At 51.4% G+C, this 18,117-nt stretch overlaps 4 protein-coding genes and 1 non-coding gene across 5 annotated transcripts in view; 1 reads left to right on the forward strand and 4 right to left on the reverse strand.

Moving 5' to 3' along the window:
* Window positions 1-56: 56 nt before the first annotated feature.
* On the reverse strand, window positions 57-6,426 carry ASPACDRAFT_48257 (NACHT domain protein; the record flags this gene model as incomplete). The annotated part of the gene is made up of 4 exons (XM_020202094.1): window positions 57-5,167; window positions 5,222-5,500; window positions 5,549-5,888; window positions 5,947-6,426. 4 exons carry the CDS (start codon window positions 6,424-6,426, stop codon window positions 57-59), a joined length of 6,210 nt encoding a protein of 2,069 aa, XP_020051493.1.
* A 6,210-nt stretch (window positions 6,427-12,636) lies between these two features.
* On the reverse strand, window positions 12,637-14,097 carry ASPACDRAFT_55457 (flavin-containing monooxygenase; the record flags this gene model as incomplete). The annotated part of the gene is made up of 1 exon (XM_020202999.1): window positions 12,637-14,097. The coding sequence occupies one exon, from the start codon at window positions 14,095-14,097 to the stop codon at window positions 12,637-12,639; it is 1,461 nt and encodes a 486-aa protein (XP_020051494.1).
* Window positions 14,098-14,475: 378 nt separating this feature from the next.
* On the forward strand, window positions 14,476-15,702 carry ASPACDRAFT_36887 (lipase/thioesterase family protein; the record flags this gene model as incomplete). Its single annotated transcript, XM_020200259.1, has 3 exons — window positions 14,476-14,663; window positions 14,726-14,874; window positions 14,924-15,702. The coding sequence occupies 3 exons, from the start codon at window positions 14,476-14,478 to the stop codon at window positions 15,700-15,702; spliced, it is 1,116 nt and encodes a 371-aa protein (XP_020051495.1).
* A 302-nt stretch (window positions 15,703-16,004) lies between these two features.
* ASPACDRAFT_t307 lies at window positions 16,005-16,077 on the reverse strand. The gene has a single exon. It is a non-coding gene; the product is annotated as a tRNA-Thr (tRNA).
* Window positions 16,078-16,504: 427 nt separating this feature from the next.
* Window positions 16,505-18,117, reverse strand: part of ASPACDRAFT_55459 (CobW domain protein) — a gene marked incomplete at both ends in the record, with an annotated part of 3,155 nt that continues 1,542 nt past the window's right edge. The window contains 2 exons of the mRNA XM_020203000.1: window positions 16,505-17,324; window positions 17,454-17,912. Coding sequence (XP_020051496.1) covers window positions 16,505-17,324; window positions 17,454-17,912 — 1,279 coding nt within the window. The remainder of the gene's footprint in view (window positions 17,325-17,453; window positions 17,913-18,117) is intronic.

Genomic DNA, 18,117 nt, shown 5'->3' on the forward strand with positions numbered 1-18,117 from the left:
AAGCAGTCCAAGTCCTCAAGCAGGGATATATCAGGCAGTAAAATCAAATCGCAAAATCACAATTCCTCCTCAATCTCCGCATGATGTTGGGTATCAACAAGCTCCCAGGACTTGAACTTCAAGTCCAGCGCATCCTCATTGCTTTCAGCCTTGCCCCCGCCAAAGTTCTTCAGATTCCACTTTTCAACGCCCTCGACCCCGACCAAGTACTCATTGTACACTCTGAAGACGTCCGCGTTCAATTTCTCGTATTCCGCGTAGTCCTTCGGCCAGTCACCCAGGCGCTCAACGGAGAGCTTGAGAAGGTGCAAATGCTGGCGGACGTGCTCACCACCACCCACAGTGCCGTTGTGCTCCTCAATCCCGTCTACCTCCCCATAGGCTGAACCGTCAAAGCTTCCATTGCTGTCGTTTCCTTCCAGTTCGGCATAATCAGGGTCACTAAACACACGAAGAATGTTTTCGTGCACGGCGGCGCTCTTCTTATAGAATCGGTTGGCAATCTCTTGACCGTTTTTCTCGGCCTGGTAGCGCTGGGCATTGCCAGTGTACAGCTGGGACAGCAGTATGGACATCTCGAGGGTACTAAGGTGCCGAGGTCCGTGCACACGGCGGCAGTTGTAAACAATGTCCTCTGCCAGGCGGAGGGCAGCGGAGTAGTCACCGATCAAGTAACGGGCCATGATGAAGCGGCGTCCCAGGGCGAGAGTAATGGAAGTAGGCCAGCTACGCTGGGCCTCACGACTGTTCCACAGAATAGTCAAGAGCCAGGCCAGGGTACGGTAGTCCTGCTGCTCCCCGAGAAGGCCAATCAACTTGTTCAGGTGAACAAGGCTGACGCCAGCCACATTGATCTTCAAGCTGGTAATGACGCGGAGGGCATCCTGGATAATTGTTCCAGATACCTGAAGCAACTTCTTCCGAGTAGCTTCGTCAGGGCGGGTCACGAGATCACGGCCACCAATGTTCAGACCCAGTGTGAAAACAAACTTGACAATCTCAGGGGTATGGTAGCTAGCGTCAGCGATGATATACTTGTAGGCAGCAAGAGCAAGGTCACTGGCAGTCTCCCACTGTTGGTTCTTCAGCAGCTCAACAACATGATCATTGCTAGTGATTCCCACAGACCGGATGAAGTTCTCAGACCGGTGAGCGCTGAAGTGGTCCAGAATAGAGAGCACGAAGATCTTTACTTGGGAAATCTCAGTCAGTTGCGCCCGCTTGCCCTCGGTGTTGATGAAGTACGCGACAAAATCATCGAGAACACGAGCCGCAGCAGTATGGCGCTCATGAGCTATAAGGAACTGGTAGAGACGAGCCGCTGAGACGGAGAGACTGTGGAAGCTGCTCATGGACTTGATCTCTTTTCTGAATTCCTCGAAGTAGACATACTCGGTGGTCAAGGCAGCAAGAATCTCAGTGATAGTGGTCGACGAGCTACGGCGAAGGCTGTACTCCAGCTGAGCCAAGAAAGTCAAGCTCTGGCGCTCTTTGGAGGACAAATCAAAGTGGACTGACTTGGAGTTACTGGTGTCCTTCATCACAATTTGGCGGTAGATCTCCTGGGTCAGCTCGGTGGCTTTTTGAATCTGGTTCGTCGCGATGTAGCTAGATGCGATGGTCGTGGCAGCCGCAATCAGGCGAGTGGACGAAGTCTCGGAAGACAAGATCTGCACGGTCGCCTCCTTGAGCTCCTGTACCACAGTTTGAGTCTCATTGCGCTGAGCATGAAACTTGATCATCTCTTCCATTTTGGTCAGGGATTCTTCATGGGCCCAGCCGTGGGTCTCACGAACAGTGCTAATCCGCTTCCTCAAAACCTTGACGGCACGCTCAACCTGAGTAGACGAGAAAGACTCAGTTTTGGTCGAAGTGACAATGGCAGCCTGTTCCTCGTAAATTGCATCCAAAGTAGAAGAAATCTCCTGCAGGTCAATTTCCTCAGACTTGGTCTTCAGAAGCTCCTCATACAAGCTAATAGCCTCAAGTTCATAGCGCTTTGACTCCTGGCACAATTTGGCCAGCGTCAAAGTAGCTTTGAGAGTAATCGAAGCTGTAGCGCTGAACACAGCCTTGCACTTGGTCTGATATTCAACTGTTACCTGGTGAAGTACACTGAATTCAGTACGAACGCTGCGCAGGCAGTGGGTGTAGCGGTCAAAGAACTCATGCACAAAGGTCTGGTCCTGGAACCTGGGGCTCTGCTTGGGCTCGCTCAGGAACGTGGTGAAGATGATCTGGTAGTGATGCAGAGCATCTGAATAGCGACCTTGCTTCCACAGTTCAGTAGCAACGATGACAAGGGGCTCAAAGGCCTCGGGGTGGGAAATAGAAGAGTCATTGTTCAGGATACGGATGATCTGCTGATAGTAATCAACAAACACGGGCCGGGGGCGAGTCAGCTCAGCCAAGTTCCAGAGAATCTTCACCACCAGCGGGTTCTCGGGGCCGTAGTGCTTGGTATAATCATTCAGCGTCTCTTGACGAAGGTTGATGATCTTGTCGGTCTGCGAAGTGCGCTCAAACAGGCGGAGCAGCTCATTGGTGATGCGCTCTCGCAGTTTATCATCAACATTGCGACCCGAGCGAACAGCGCGGTAGATGCGAACACGGATATCTTCTTCCTTGGTCAAGCGACGGCGAGAGTGGTAGCAGTGGCTAAGTCGCTCAGCCAGCTCAATGCAGCTTTCCACATGTTTCGCAGGAAGGGTAACATCTTGCAAGGAAGGAGCGAACAGAGAAGACCAGACACCGTGCAAGACCTTCTTGATGACGCGAGTAGCATCCTGCCAGCGCCGCTGCTCAACATACAAGCTGACTAAGATCTGTGTCGCACTGAAGGAAGTCTGGTCGACGGTCGTGATTGAGGTGGAGGCCTCATAAACCATTTCCTCAAGGGTGGTCTCTGAGGTTACTGTGGTGGAAGAAGAGCTGAAAGACTGCATAACCTCCTTGGAGGTTGTACGAATGCTCTGCTGGATCTCCTGGTAGGTCGAAGACTGGGTACGGTTGGTGCTTTGATAATAGTGCGAGCAGTGCTTGAACACAGTCAGAGCCAGAGTGGCCAGACCAACAGTCTTCATCACCTTGGCCATCTCCTGGAGGTGGAAGACTGAGGTCTCCGACAATGCCATAGTTGTCTGCTCGTACTCTTGCCAGACACTGGAGAGAATAGATGAGGCCTCATATTCTCTCTTTTGTGTCTTCAGGAACTGGGTGTAGGCAAGAACCGATTGAATCTTACGCTCTTCAACCTGGGCGGAGTACTGAACGCGGGACTCCCGGCTCAGGCGTTGCCAGATTTCGACATAGGTACGTTCGGCCAACTCAAAATTGCCCTCTGCAACGTACCTCTCGGCCTGCTTAATCAATGCTTCGAAGCTCCAAGCCTCAACTTCAATCAACTGATCATGCTCCTCAATGTCTAGCAGGAGAGTGGTGCTACCTCCAGCGGTGACCACATTACCACCATGCAGGTGCACATTCAGGTTTCCATAAGTGTCACGACCTTGACTGTACTCACCACTGAATTTCTGAATGGTGACGGCAAACTCTTCGGCCTTCTTGTCTTCCTTTATCAGCCTGTAGTGCTCGACAAGCTGCTTCAAGGTGTTGATCACATTCTCGTGGGTGCTGTCGTAGTGGTGCTTGTAGCACTCGACCAGAACTAGAAGTATCTCCTCCCTCTTAGTCATGATCTCTGTCTTGGTACTAGTGACTCTTTCAGTTGTGATCTCAAGGAAGGTGGCAGCCATTTTCATAGTAACCAGATGGCGTATGGTGAGCAAATTGCGACTAATAATAGTTGCCTCATAGAAAAGAGGAATAGCTTCGGGGTTATAATCGAGCTGGCGGTACAGGAATGCCAGGGTGATGATCAACTGTAAAGTCACCACATGATTATTGGTCAGGATCTGGCGGCAGACGTTGGTAACGGTGGTCGTGAATGCCAACAATTCTGGAGTTGGTCGGTTCTCCCACAGTGTATTCTGTAAGAGGAATACCGTGATGGATGACGGGAACAGCTTTGCAAATTCCTTGGCAGCAGGAACTTCACCATTGTTGACAAAGACATTCGTTTGCCTGAAATGCGTGATCCAATAACGGATCGAAAACTCAAGCAGTGGATGCTTGTTGATGAGGGGATTGATGTCATGCCAGTCAAGGGGTGTAAGGGAAGGCTCATGCGGCTGGGTAATAGTAGCCTTAATATAAACCAAGAGTCTCGTGACAAGATCAGCATGGCGATCCTTGATAGCCGGTACCAATTTGCCTTTGGAAAATATGTCCAATATAGCAGTGCGGATGAGGCTATGGCGCAGTAAGACCTGGTCCTCTTGTAGGAACACCAGGGAGTTTACTGAGTGAAGGATTCGGCGAGGCTCCTCAGTATATTCGGTAATGGTCTGCTTCTCGGGCTGAATGGAAGCAAGAGCCTTGAGCTCCTTGACTGAGAGGGGGCGGTTGGCTGTGGCAAGCCACAGCAACATCAGCTTAGCATCTTCCCGTGTTTGCGACTGCGGCAATTCGTTCAAGATCTGCAAGACCAAGTCGGTAATGCTTGGCTTTGCGGTCACAAGCGCATCAACGGCCTTGCGCAGATTATCCGCATTGTCCACATCACGAACGCGCTTACTGGCAAGCTTGGCCCAGAGGAATGATCCCTTTGAAGCACTGGTAATTTGGCTAACCAGAAGGGACTGCCCCATTTCATCAAGGCCATCGTAGGCATTTGATTTCTTAAACTGGCCACGCACAACAGCGCAGATGTCCTCATATATGCCATCGTCGATGATGTGGTAGTGGTGCAGATCGGGAAGGTTGGGGGGATGCTGGGCCCCCAGAGTAATCAGCTTCACATTTGTGGCTTTGGCGGTGGCGTTTGTCAGCTTCTGCAGGAGGACAGCCTCATCACACGCAGCTTCATCAACACCGTCGATGACAATGACGAGCTCCTTGGCACCCTTCAAGGCAGCAGCGAGCGCGTGCTCCAATGCGTTCCAGAGAATATTGTCGTAGTCATTATCATTCGGGGCCTTCTTGCTGCGCTCAAGCGCATCCCATAGAATTTGGAAGAGCTGAATGTTTCCGATCCGTTTCTCAAACAATTGAAAAAGAATAGTCTTCACAATTGCACGGGGCCTGGTCTCAGCAGGGAGGCGACCATCTGCATGCATTTAGTCGAAGCTACCGAGCACAGTTTCTGGGATGAATTGCTTACTGATGGGGATGTACAATGTCTTGTGCATAACGCCACCGATGGGGTGTTGCAGGTGGTCGACAATGACCGAGGATAAAACAGTCTTGCCAGAACCTGACTTCCCGGTGATGACAAAGGTTCTCTTCTTGCGGTTTCTTAGAAAGCGCGTGAGGTGCGGACCAACCCAAACACAGGTCATTTCCTCGCGGTCGTGAGCGAGGTGAGAGGTGGTCTCGGCGACATTGGCAAGAACGGTGTCCTCCGGCGCGAGCCACGAGCGAATGGTCTTGACGTCAGAAACTAGATAGTGTGAGCTTATGTTGCACAAGGTTCACAGGAAGCCTATACCTTTCGCTCCATCAAGGCCTTTCTCCTGGAGTTGATGTCTCCACATCGACTCAGCAATCTTCTCGCAACGTTGACGGAAGGCTTGGATCTGTCCCGGGAACTTCATATAGATGTTGACCGTGGCGGAATTGCCGGTCATTTGACGGATAGCCTGATGAAAGTAAGTCGCGACGCTAGCGACCAATGTCACAAGATCAGCCAAAGCCAGAACGAGCTGCTCCCTAATCTCCTGAGTGACATTGAATAGTTCAATGCGCTCGAGAAGGTTCACCAGTGCCGTTGAGGTGCTATAGAAGAATCCAAATGAAGTCATCAAGGCATTTTCATTGCCTTTGCCAAGCTACACATGAATAAGAGCGTTAGTATGGATACAGGACGAATATCGATGAAGGACATACCTCGAGGAGCAAAGCGCAGTAACCATAGGCGAGCTGGGCGGCGAGATAGCTGTCGCCTGCGAACTCTTCGATTGCCAAGTCAAAGGAATGTAGTCTGTCCACGAAGAGTTGGGCCCAAGCCAGCACCTTATCATAGTTACTACCCTCAGGAGGAAGCAAGCTCATGCGCTGAGTTCTGATCCAATCAATCAGTGACGCATGAGTCGCGTTCAAGAGCTTTGAGGACGCCGTAGCTCCTATTTCATCGCCACTGCGACGCTTCAGGGAGTGCACGACATTGGTGATGTTGGAGGTTTCGAATGACTGAAACTTTCGAGAAGATACCCGTCGGGAAGTGACTGAGCGAGACATTCCATGGTTGGAAATGCTATCGCTGTCAAGGAAACCCGAGGTCCGTCGAGACTTTGAAAAGATACTAGGAGAGAGTGGGGAGGCGACGTTGGGCGTTATTGGAGCAGGAGATAGAACAGCGGGGGCCATTGTTACGTTGAGATTTTTTGGGGCTGGTACTGGTTGTGATTTTATAGTTTGGGGTTGTATTGGCTTGGTCGGTGTGGTCTGAGATAGTGTTGTTCGGGCTGGTGTTGTATGAGCAGATGTTGCATGTACTGGACTTCTCTGAGATGAGTGCACTTTAGCTGCTGATCTCTGCTTTGGGGGATTCAATATCACTGGACTTCGGATGGGTGTGAGTTGAGGCGACTGCTCGGTATACCTGGATGGGGAAACTGTAGGCCGGGGAGGGAGGTCAGGCTCTGCTGTGGTTTCTCCTGAGGAGCAGTAGCGACAACTCACAAGCGAATGAAAAAAGCGACGCAAACCGGCAACTTTAACACATAGGAGAAGACAACAAATTAGGAGGAGGATATCCTTGAACTGGTTGTATAGTTGAATTAAGCGGGAAGTAAAGTCCTTTCCGTGCAGGGGCGTACTTTCCCTATATATGCTCTTCGAGGAAGGAGACGAGGCACAGAATCCGCTGACTGGGATGGACGTAACGGTCCTATTGTTATCACAGCTTCAGGATCAAAGTCCCCCTTTGATTATCAGTAGTGGCAAATTGAGCTCCCACAACTTGATCCTTCCTTCTGCAGGATAGCGTGTGGCTAGGAGGGTCCGATTCCGACGGTTACCAGTCTATCCTCAAGCCCCTGCACCATCAGAACGGCTGAGAATTCCAAATCACAATTAGTGTATAATGTGACGACTAATGAATAGGTTGATAGTCAATCAGCTACCGCGAGCATAGTCATTGCATCTCCCACCCTCTCCGCAGATCAGAGTTTGGTCCCCATTAGCACTACGTATTAGCGCTGGGGAAACTTTAGCTGGAGCCGTGCATGTGAAGCAGCATGATGAAAAGAATTGTGATGCAAAAATTTCCGCACTAGAGCTAGCTTTGGATAGGCTTGATCATGTCATGAGACTGTAACCAGCTCAACGGAATGCGAAAGTGGACCGCGCAAATTAGACACTGTAACGGAGCAAGTGCATCCGGGCTTCACTCCACCGGAGCACCCAGTGTCTCGGAAATCTTTCGTTGCTTTTTGCCATTCCCCTTTTCTTCTCAGCTCACTATAGCGGGCTGCGGCCTGCGAAGTGGTGTCTACTCCACACAAGATCTTGAGGGTCGGGTTATCGAAGCCCACATTGACCCTCTTCCATTCACCTGCTAGTGACTTCAGGTTGGCAAGATCCAAATGCTCGTTTGGGAGCATCAACCACTCGGAGTGCGCGGCCGACCCTACAGGTCAAGTCTCGACCTTCATAACTAGCTCCTGCAGGCTTGACCAAAGAGCTATGATCCCTGCTAGGACATTTTGTCTGTTGGTGGCTGCCTGAGCAAGTAAAGAAACTGAGAAGAGGTGATCTGCTGGTTGTTTGTTGGGACGGACAAACGATGGACGGGGCTGGATGAACTAGATGGGCCCTATCAACGCTGGTCCCGGACCAGCAACGCCGACCTCTGACCTTTCAGAGTGATGGGGAGCTCGCATCAACCAGACGAACTGTCGATCGAGAGGAAAGCCCTAAGATTGGCTGGCGGGTGGTCGGTTCAGAGAACCAGATTATTCAGATCCTGGACATTTTCAGCTATTCCAAAAGGTCAGAGCGGGGGTAGGCTTGCCCAGCCAGGACTAGATTGCTGCAGGTTGCTATCCAGTCTCATTCGCAGTAATCTATCTCCACACACACACACACACACACACACACACACACACACACACACACACACACACACACACACAGGCGAGCACTGTGAGGGGCCGTACTCTAACACCTTTTTTGTTTGATGTAACACAGAATCATTATTCACTGAATGCTTGATTGACCACATCTCATGCCTTGAACTCGGGCAGTGTGATTTGAGATCCATGGATTATTAGCAGACCGACATGCAAAGGCACAGGCACGCAGGCAGGTTTGGTTGGGGAAATTGGCAAGGAAGGAAAAGTGAAAGGACACAGACTCCCGTGTGAAGAACCCCCGTGCCGGCCCGCTTAGCGCGCCCGGTGGGTTCGCACGGCCAGCCATGCTCCGGCACCTCCGCAGAAGCAAAGAAGGGACACCACCCCCTCCGACCCTCCCCCTCCCCCAGCACTAACTAGTCTAGATGCGGCAGTCTAGCGGAGCTACCACTAGTGATGTCGGCTTTACTTGGAGTAGCTGAATCAGGTCAGATCCACTCCCTTAGCCCGCATTTGGACTGCTTCTCGCCCATGCCTTGGCCGCGTAGGTCCCCGATGCAAGATTGTAGAGCCCGAATCTTGTCAATTGGCGCAGTCTTCTTCCTGACATCTGGCTCAATTGGGGCTGGCACATTAGTTCCCTGGGTTCTGGTGGTGATCGTGGATTATTGTTGGTACGTAGAGCCAATCCGGCTTACTGAATCAGGTCCGCAATTGGTAACGCGTGCTCCATCCGACTGCTTGATCATGGTCGGAAACCCCCCATCTTCCGTACACATACTTTATGCAGGTATGGTAGTAGATATACTGGTGGTAGAGATTCCGACAAGAGAGATCTTGTTGCCTGTCCACAGAGATGGCCACCTTACACGCACCAAGTAGATAGAATACACACAAGTTGAATGCTCCTTAGAATAAGGTAGACCGGGTGTTCTTGTGTGCTCTAGCTTACCTGTTCGAGCAAGTAGTTCCCTGTACTCCTCTTGCCTTTTCATAACAATTCATGGGGTATGTGATTTTGAGTAGTGGCCTACTAACAGTGTCAGACAGACGTGGTACAAACCACAAAGCTTGGCTAAAGTGGACCAACGAATTCTGTTCTAACACCAATTCCACTACCACGAGGTTGCTTAGCTGGCCCCATACGTCCCGTGTTGTCACAACAGTCTACTACAGATAGCGAAGCTTCAATCACTCCTCGCTTCCGCATGGTCCCAAGTTTCGCCCTACATCAGTAATACCTCGTTCCTGAGGTTCTGTGCTGTCGGGCCCATGCAGTTTCAGCCAGAGATCCAGTCCATTCTCCGTGCGGAGAATTTGTTGAAAAACGGCTGACTAGGCGTGCAGCCGTAAGAGATAGACTTATCTGTCACAGTTGCGGGCACCTAAGCCGCCCGAGTGTTACCTCTTGGTTATAAGCATCGCCAGGATTCTAGAGGCCGAACGGGCTTTGAAGCGTCCATGTTCTTGGCCGTCTAAACGAAAATTTCGCGTGCTCTTCCATGGCCGTCCGGAATCTTGTCATCCACGGATATGTCCGCCTGGTGATACTCACTCATAGCACTCCGTCCTTTCCAAATATGCCGTAGCACCTCCCGTCCACGCTAGCCATGCAGGCGGTAACTACTATTAGCGGCTGTACCCAATGTTGAACCAAAGCAGTAGCACGACATGGGGGAGGGGCAGGAGTACCTCCGTAATCAGCGCTAGTCCCGTCAGCGAAAGTCTTTCGAGTACTGTGCACGGCCGCGCCAAGGGACAATGTTCTTAGCGGGTTCCCGGCGGGTGTAGATTAAAGATCTTCGAGACAGCTACGGCGGCGGTTCCTCCGATCAGTTCGTCGTTCCCTCTAAGCCGTCAGCCTAGAATAGATTGCCATTGCGGTATAAAGTGTGTTTGTTGTGTAAGATGATTGCGATCGACGCGGGGCTAGTCTGCCTGATGAGTTTGTCTAGAGACCATATTTCCTTTTAGTAATATCTTTATGGCTCTCAGGACGAGCTACGCACAGAGCAAGTGTTTATCTTATGGAAAAATGATGGTTTTTTTTCAAATTCTTCGCATCATCTTCACGTGTTGATCATTTGTTGATTATCTGTCTCTTGATCAAGAGATCCGAAGACAGCATCGGTCAAGTCGTCCTATCCTACAGTAGTAGGCATAAATAGGGAAAGACTTGTGGCTTGAGTTGCATTTCGGGGAGGCCGTTGGGCTTGTTAGACGGGTTCAGGGGAATAGAGATGATTCAAAAAAGAGAGGTCTGGCTGGCTGGCTAAAAGCTAATGCATGTTTAGGATTCATCCTGGACGGTCTAGGATAGACAAAAACTGAGACCATCAGCTCATTCAGGATGCGCTGATTGTGGTAACTTGCACTCCTTTTTTGAGGGGAAGGGTAAGTTTCTCCAGAGCGGGTGGTGAAAATGATGGGGATAAAACAAGCGAGATGATTTAGCAGGGTCTGAATTCCCCTAGAGATTTGCAAAGAATAGCATATATGGAATGAGCGAAGCCATACGAAGTGTTGGAGAGTTTGTAGTAGTGAGAGAACATGTCTCCAGGGAGGGGGGCCGAAATGGACTCAAATCTGACAATCTAACACTCCGACCCTTTCCACCCGCCGCCTTCAGTTCCTGCCTATTTTTACACAACAACAACACCACCACCACCACCATCCTCTCCCCAGCCAGCCATCACTGCGTCTAACACAAGAAACAAATCAGTCAATACGTACTAATTAATCTGAATGTGCCATAAGACCTCATAGGCTAACTGTCCTTTCAAAAGATCCGTGCCTGAAACAGTCCATCGTATCGGCCGGGAAATTCGCAGCGATACGAGCGCAACACCTAAGCTGCAGCATAATTCGAAAACATATTTCGAAAGGCAAAAGAAGGCAAAAAGAGGGGGTAAAGGTCGGAACAAGAGAGCTGAGGGGAAACATAAGAGAACCCTTCGCCAATCATGATCGGCGCGGGATTGGGGTTATGGCCAGACCCCTTTATAGCCACATCGGGCGCGCTTCTACTATGCTAAATCTATCATCGCACATGTGGAGTGATTCGCGCATGACAGCAACACTAGGTATGCTAAACCTTTCCAGTCCATTGCTCGCTAAGTCTCGACTATGCGATCAACGTGCTATTGATGACTGCCATTGCGTGGGCAATGCAACTATTTACCCGTGACACCCCAGCGTTGTCTGCTGCGTGCGCCAACGATAACATGGGTTGATTTTCCTCGAATCCAGTATGGTAACCGATCGTGATCGCATAATACTTTTGAGGACATATTTTGAGAGCATGGCTCAGAATCTAGCTCAGGAGCTAGACGCATGTTCGTTCAATGCGCATCAAACTACTCCCTACGTTCTTAATTGTCATTTTCGTCTATATCTCCATCAAATATCTCTTCTTTCTGACTCACTGGTGTGAAATACCCTGTTCGATCGATGAGCGAGATATTGTCACCGGTTGTTGTTTCAACCTGACAAATCCCGACGTGCGCAGCCAGCGCTCACTTGTTTACTTTCGCACGGCGTAATGGCCCGGTACGCCGCGTCCTTTGTAGCTGACAGACCTAATTTGATTAGCTGCCATCCAATGTCGCAAATCCGACCCGATCCTATCCGCGCCAATCACGGCAGCTGTTCTCCGGTTTACAATTGCCCACGCTATGCGCGATCGCGAAGAGCACGCACTACACACACGAATTGATCTGGACAATGATATCCTGGGTCTGGACGGCTTTGAGGGAATCCGCTGGAGAAAGTCGCGATGAATAACCTATGCCAAGAAGTGGTACCTTTCACCGATCTACATCTATCACTTTTCTTGTCTATATTTACCGAACGAGCGACGAGTTTCTCCTCTTTGATCTAATGAAATGGCGCTACTCGGGTTCATTGCTCGCTAGAGGTTGTCGCAGAGAGTTGCCTCTCCGTCATATGCGCCAATAACATCGCCTCGACGCGCGCACCTTCCGATTCCCGCATCAACTTTCTTTACGTTCGAGACGCGCTTCGGTACAGCCACTTTTCAGACCACAAAGCAAGACCTTGACGCTGAAGGTTTTGAAGGGTTACTTTGTAAGTGGTCCCGTTCTTTTTTGGGTTAGAGGGAAGGTGTATGGAGCAATCCCGAGGTGTCTGACAGTGGCATCATGAACGAGCGACTGATGGTTTGAAACAAGCACATCCTGAGATAGGGCTGACTCCTCTGACAATCAGCTCAGATAGCCACCCCGGTGTGTGGCTGGCATATGTAACAAAGATCTGTGCCTAGGAGACCTCTCAAGCTGCCCGTCGTCGTTGTCACTTCAAATTGTTTGGCAGAGCATTCCCCGTTCGACGAGGTCAGCCCCTCCACGCGACCGTCGTTTCGGAACTTGCGTTAATCGCATATTGCAGCAAAAGATGTTTGAAGTTATCATCTACGGGACTGAGTACAACAACACAAAACAAAGACTGAACATTAACATACAATAACCAGGCCAGCCCCACTTCATTGCGCCTTCTTGGCCTCTTCGATGAATTCCAGTCCCTCCAGACTACCAAACTTGGCGAACCACAGGTCTTGCAAATAATTGTCCCGCGGCACCCACGGCCCCTGATCTGCAGTCTTAGGCAGATTCTCCGCCGCACGCACCACATACGTCGAATTAAGGTTCATCAGCGGCTTTCGCTGCAAATTCTGGGCTTCGTCAGGGCGCAACCGCGGCACAGCGGCAGCCTGTTCACGGGTGTCCAGTTCGCGCAAGAAGCGACACAGGAAGCGGGCAGTCGCATCGGCGCCGAGTGTCCATGAAGCGTTGGTATAGCCTAGAACGAAAGCAGCATTGGGGATATCCTGCATCATAATACCACGCCAGAGGAACTTCTGGGATAGGTGCTGTGGAATACCGTCTACCGTGATGGAGGCTCCGCCCGCTACCTGCAGACGCAGTCCCGTTGCAGTGACAATAATGTCAGCCTCTAGGGTGTTTCCCGAGTAGAGCTGAATTCCCGTTGCGGTAACGGTCTTGATGGTGTCGGTCCGAACGTCGGCCACACCGTGATGCAACGCTTTAAAGAAGTCCCCATCGGGGCAGACACACAACCTTTGGTCCCAGGGATTATAACGCGGCACAAAATGTGGTGCCAGAGACACCGCCTTCGGTAGCTGTTGACTGACTTGCACACGAAGGATGGCACGCGCGACTGTTGGGCAAGCCTGGCAGAAAAGGAAAAAGAACCGCGCGGTGAACAGCCAGAGGATGCGCTGCAGTTGGCGAAACCAGGCAGTCGGCAGGATGTACCGCAGTAATGAGCGTTGACGATTGGGTAAGGACAGAATGTAAGTTGGACTGCGTTGCAACATGGTCACTCGCGCCGCCTTTTCGGCCATCTTGGGGAGCAATGTGATGGCCGTTGCGCCACTGCCAATGATGACAACGCGCTTACCGCTATAGTCCAGGTCCTCGGGCCAGAACTGCGGGTGAATTATTTGGCCGTTGAATTGAGTCAAGTTGGGAATGTCCGCCTGCAGAGGCTGCTGGTAATCGTAGTAGCCAGTGCCGAAAATGATGAACCGCGCCGACATCGACTGGGAGCGGCCTGCATGCTCGACAGCCAGCGACCAGCGTTTCTCTGAAGAGGACCAGTCGGCGCCCAGCAGACGATGCTGATATCGGATGCGCCGGTCTATACCCTTGCTGGCGGTGGCCCGGTGAAGATATCCGATGATGGACGAGCCCTCAGCGATCGGGTTGTCCTGGTCCCAAGGGTACCAGGCAAACCCAAAGGTAAAAAGATCCGAATCGGAGCGGATACCAGGATACTTGAAGAGATCCCAGGTGCCTCCGAGCTGGTCGCGTGCTTCAAGAATGGCATAGCGATAGTGAGGGAATTGCGACTGCAGGCGATATGCGGCGTTGATGCCTGATATGCCCGCGCCGATGATGAGGACATCAAACTGTTCTTCCATGGTGATGTGATAGGAAGTGTAGGTGGTGTGCGAGAAGAATTAACGACATTGAGGCGGTTGAAGAGACAGAATTATATCGATTCTGAATCGACTCACATGGCCTCGGTCAAAGGATGTTTTTTGGTGTTCGTCCGAGGTTGAAGCCAAAATGCGGCCAATTTTGGGTTTTTGGCTCAACGCCGAAATCTCAACTTCAGGGCGGTTGGTTCATCCTTGCCCAAAATGGTAACAGTTGCGATTCCCCTCACATGTCGACTCCATTTCGGTCCCCCTTTCCTGCAACTCGGGCATTTGTTGATATCTTTCTCCTATCACATTTATTCCTCATGTTGCACACATTGTGCTGCATATGCTACCGTTGTGTGACCCCCGGCCACAATGACAGCTCTCTCTTTGTTCCAGAAACTCGACTGTCTGCCTGCTCTCGCGGCGCTTATTGGTACTATCCTCTGGGCTTTGGTGACCAGTCCCTGGCGAACCCATCATTATCCTTCAACTCTGCTGTTACACGTGGGTTATGCAGCCATGCGCAAGGCTACATCACGCTTCTCAGTGGCCCAGCTGCAGTATGCTTCTGCGTTCTCTCTATTCATTAGGAGACTAGCTTGGCTGACGGTGAGCGGGTTAGATATCTGCTTCCTACCACAGATACCATCTACAAGCGCTTCATGCGCCGCCATCGTCTGCCCTCGAAGACTGTGGATCTTGGCGAAGGTGCCCTGGGACACTGGCTGGGGGACTATGAGCATTCTGAGCGTGTCTTGATCTGGTATCACGGTATGTGCACCTCGTCCCACCAAGTCAAACGGTCCTCATGGTATTCTAGGAGGTGGTTTCGCCCTTCCGGCCAACGACGGCTATTTTCATTTCTTCACTCAACTACTCGCGGATAACCAATCTAGGCCGAAACCCAAATCACTTGCGATCTTTACCCTCACCTATACCCTCGCTCCTCAAGCGACCTATCCCACCCAGATTCGCCAAGCCCTTTCAGCACTGCGATACATCCTCCAGGAAACCAACCGCTCTCCGTCGCAGATCCTCCTCGGCGGTGATTCCGCCGGCGGGAATCTCGTCGGGGCGGTCCTCGCGCACATGACCCATCCCCATCCCAATCTTCCACCTCTCTCTTTGTCCGACGGGCCCGACCACAAAATCCGCGGCGCCATCATGATCGCGCCCTGGACGAGTCTCGACCAGACCATCCTACCCGATGATGTTGCTGTCTCGATTGAACTGGACGAGTCAAAGATCGACTCTCGGGGCGATATCATCACCCCGTCCGTAGGCGGTCCATGGGCTAAGGCGTACATGGGTACTGGCAAACATGACTACTACACCGATCTCTCGACGGCGCCAACCGACTGGCTGGTGTCTTTCCCTGTGGAGAAGGTATTGGTCTGTGCTGGGGAGAGAGAGATTATACTGCCTTTCATTACTGCATTCGCCAAGAGGTTGCAAGCAGGGCTTGGGTTGGATAAGGTGGAGTTGTGCTTGGGTGAGGGTGAAGGTCATGTGGCGCCGATCTATAATCTGGCGCTGGGCGAGTGGGGGGAAACAATCCAGGGGAGGAGGGTGAAGGGGTGGTTGGCAGAGGTGCTGTGACTGTACTAATGATGTGGCTGCAGCAAGGGCCTTGTCGGTCATTTGATATAGTCATTCTCAGACAACGTATTCAATAAATTACACAAGTATTTCTCGGTCATTGCGGGATCTAGGATCTCGGGAAAGGCTGGCGTAGTGATGTGGCGGGGTCGGATCGAAGCATCGAATACTGATCATGTAATCTCCTGGTCGCATTTCAACACGCAATCGACCGGACCCCGAGGCCCCAAGAAACACTCTTGTATATGAGCATTCTGGATGTCCATTGGGGACAAAAAAGAAAAGGACGCAAAAAGAGATACTGCTCACACTCGGACTCGAACCGAGGATCTCAGCATTACTAGTGCTGCGCTTTACCATCTAAGCCATGCGAGCTGATTGGATGCTAGGACTATGATCTTTAATTATATGTAGTTGATTTCAATGAAGAGTGATGTGTATTTGCCCTGCAATTGTGTGGAGGAAATAATTATATACCCCTAAACAAATCTTCATCTACTGCATTCGGCATTACCCATACTTGCTACGAGTGTGAACGAACCTCAATAGAGTAATCATTACTCCATATAGCCACAGCAAGAAATGTTTCTCCTATAAACATACTGTTCACACGATGAGACAATCAATCAGGATGTCAAGATAATATATATACATGTCCGGTCTTGTTTCGCTGTATTCTAACAATACCTTCGAATAATAAATACATTAACACCAGGTCCACCAAAGCTTGTACTGATTACTATTTCATTCCGAGAACAGAGATATTATTCATGCTTTTACTGCCATCTATCCAGACATCTAGCTATTTATGTTTATGCGAGTGCCCGTGGTGGGCATGACCCCCGTGCATAAACTCGCTGATCTTCCTTTTCTTCTTCCCCTCCTCAGTCTTTTCCTCGACATCGTTATTTTCATCGTCTTCATCTTCAACTTCATCCTCATACTCCTCATCAACCGCAGGCCATTCTTCCCACCCATCCTCCCAGATTCCCGCCATCACCTCCTGCTTCTCCCCCCTCTCCATCTTCCGGCCCCTCATCACCTTTTCCCACCTCTTCATCTCCTTGGTGCTCAACAGACACTCATTCAGCAGACCCGTTACCCCGTCTACATCCACCCCTTCCCCAATGAACACAATCTCCTGCCGTCGATCGCCCCACTCGCCCTGGAAATCCTCCTCGATGGATTTGCGCACGTCCCCGTCCTCGGGCCACGCCTCGTCCGGGACCTCGGCGAACCACGGACCCCCGCAGTTCAACGTCAACATGGCGCCGGCCTGGCTCCATTCGCCGAACTGGTAGGGTCGAGTGGCGAGCCAGAAGAAGCCCTTGGAACGCAGGAGGGGTTGAAGGAGGGGGTGCGCGCGTTTGTTGGCTAGAATCTCTTGGGGGGTGGGCTGGGTCGGGTCTTCCTCTTCTTCCTCCTCTACCTCCGAATCGGAGTGCATTTCCGTGTCGGATTCAGCGGTAGCGTCTTGTTCCTGGTCCTCCTCCTCTTCATGATCAGCACCAGAATCATCAGCCGCATTCTGTAGGATAATGAACTTGTCATGAAGCAGATTGTATAATCTGCGAGGATGGAAAGGCCGTCGCGCAGTGTAGACGAAGTTATTGATTCCATACCTGTTTTCCCACGGGGGAGGAAAGAAATCGATCAGCAAATCATCCGAGGATATTCTCTCTGAGTTGAGAGACGGAACGGAACAAACCGCAGAACGGTGAGGTAGGTCACCAGGGGATTGGAGAACTTACTCCAAAGTCTCAGGCGTAGGCGCCCACCTCTCCTCCCCATTCCCCATCCTCAATTTGCTCATCTCATGCAAGCTGCGCAACCACCCGGCCCCGGACGCCGCCTTGAGGAAGTCAAACCGGCCCGTGCCCAGGATCTCCTTGACGTCCACGCGGGAATAGCTCGTCTGCAGGACCTTCGCCGACGGGTTCAGCGTCGTCACGAGCCGCATGATCCGGTCGCGGTCGTGCGGCCGCGACGCCAGCATATCCATCTTGTTGATGAGGATCACGTCCGCGAACTCGATCTGGTCGACCATCAGGTCGGAGATGGTGCGTTCGTCCTCGGGAATGATCGTGTCCGCACCGTAGCGGTCAGACAAGAAGTCGGTGGTGTCGAGGTTCGAGAGGAGGTTGAAGGCATCGATGACTGTTACTGTCGTGTCGAGGGTGGAGAGATGGTGGAGACCACCGAGGGTGTTTCTGTGGGCAAGTGTTAGTGGATAATTGCTCCGGCCGGGGGGGGGGGCGGCGCGGGCATAAAGAGGTAGATGGTGAGGGAAGGAAGACTTGGGTAGCAGTACATCTGATGCAAAATCTTCTTGCCTTCTTCGTCTAATACACCTCCCTCAGCTTCGGCTTGAACCATCGCGGCGCTGAACTCCGCTGTGAATGTCTCGGCCACTTG

This window comes from Aspergillus aculeatus, assembly GCF_001890905.1.
Source record: "Aspergillus aculeatus ATCC 16872 unplaced genomic scaffold ASPACscaffold_22, whole genome shotgun sequence".
Lineage (NCBI taxonomy): Eukaryota > Fungi > Ascomycota > Eurotiomycetes > Eurotiales > Aspergillaceae > Aspergillus > Aspergillus aculeatus.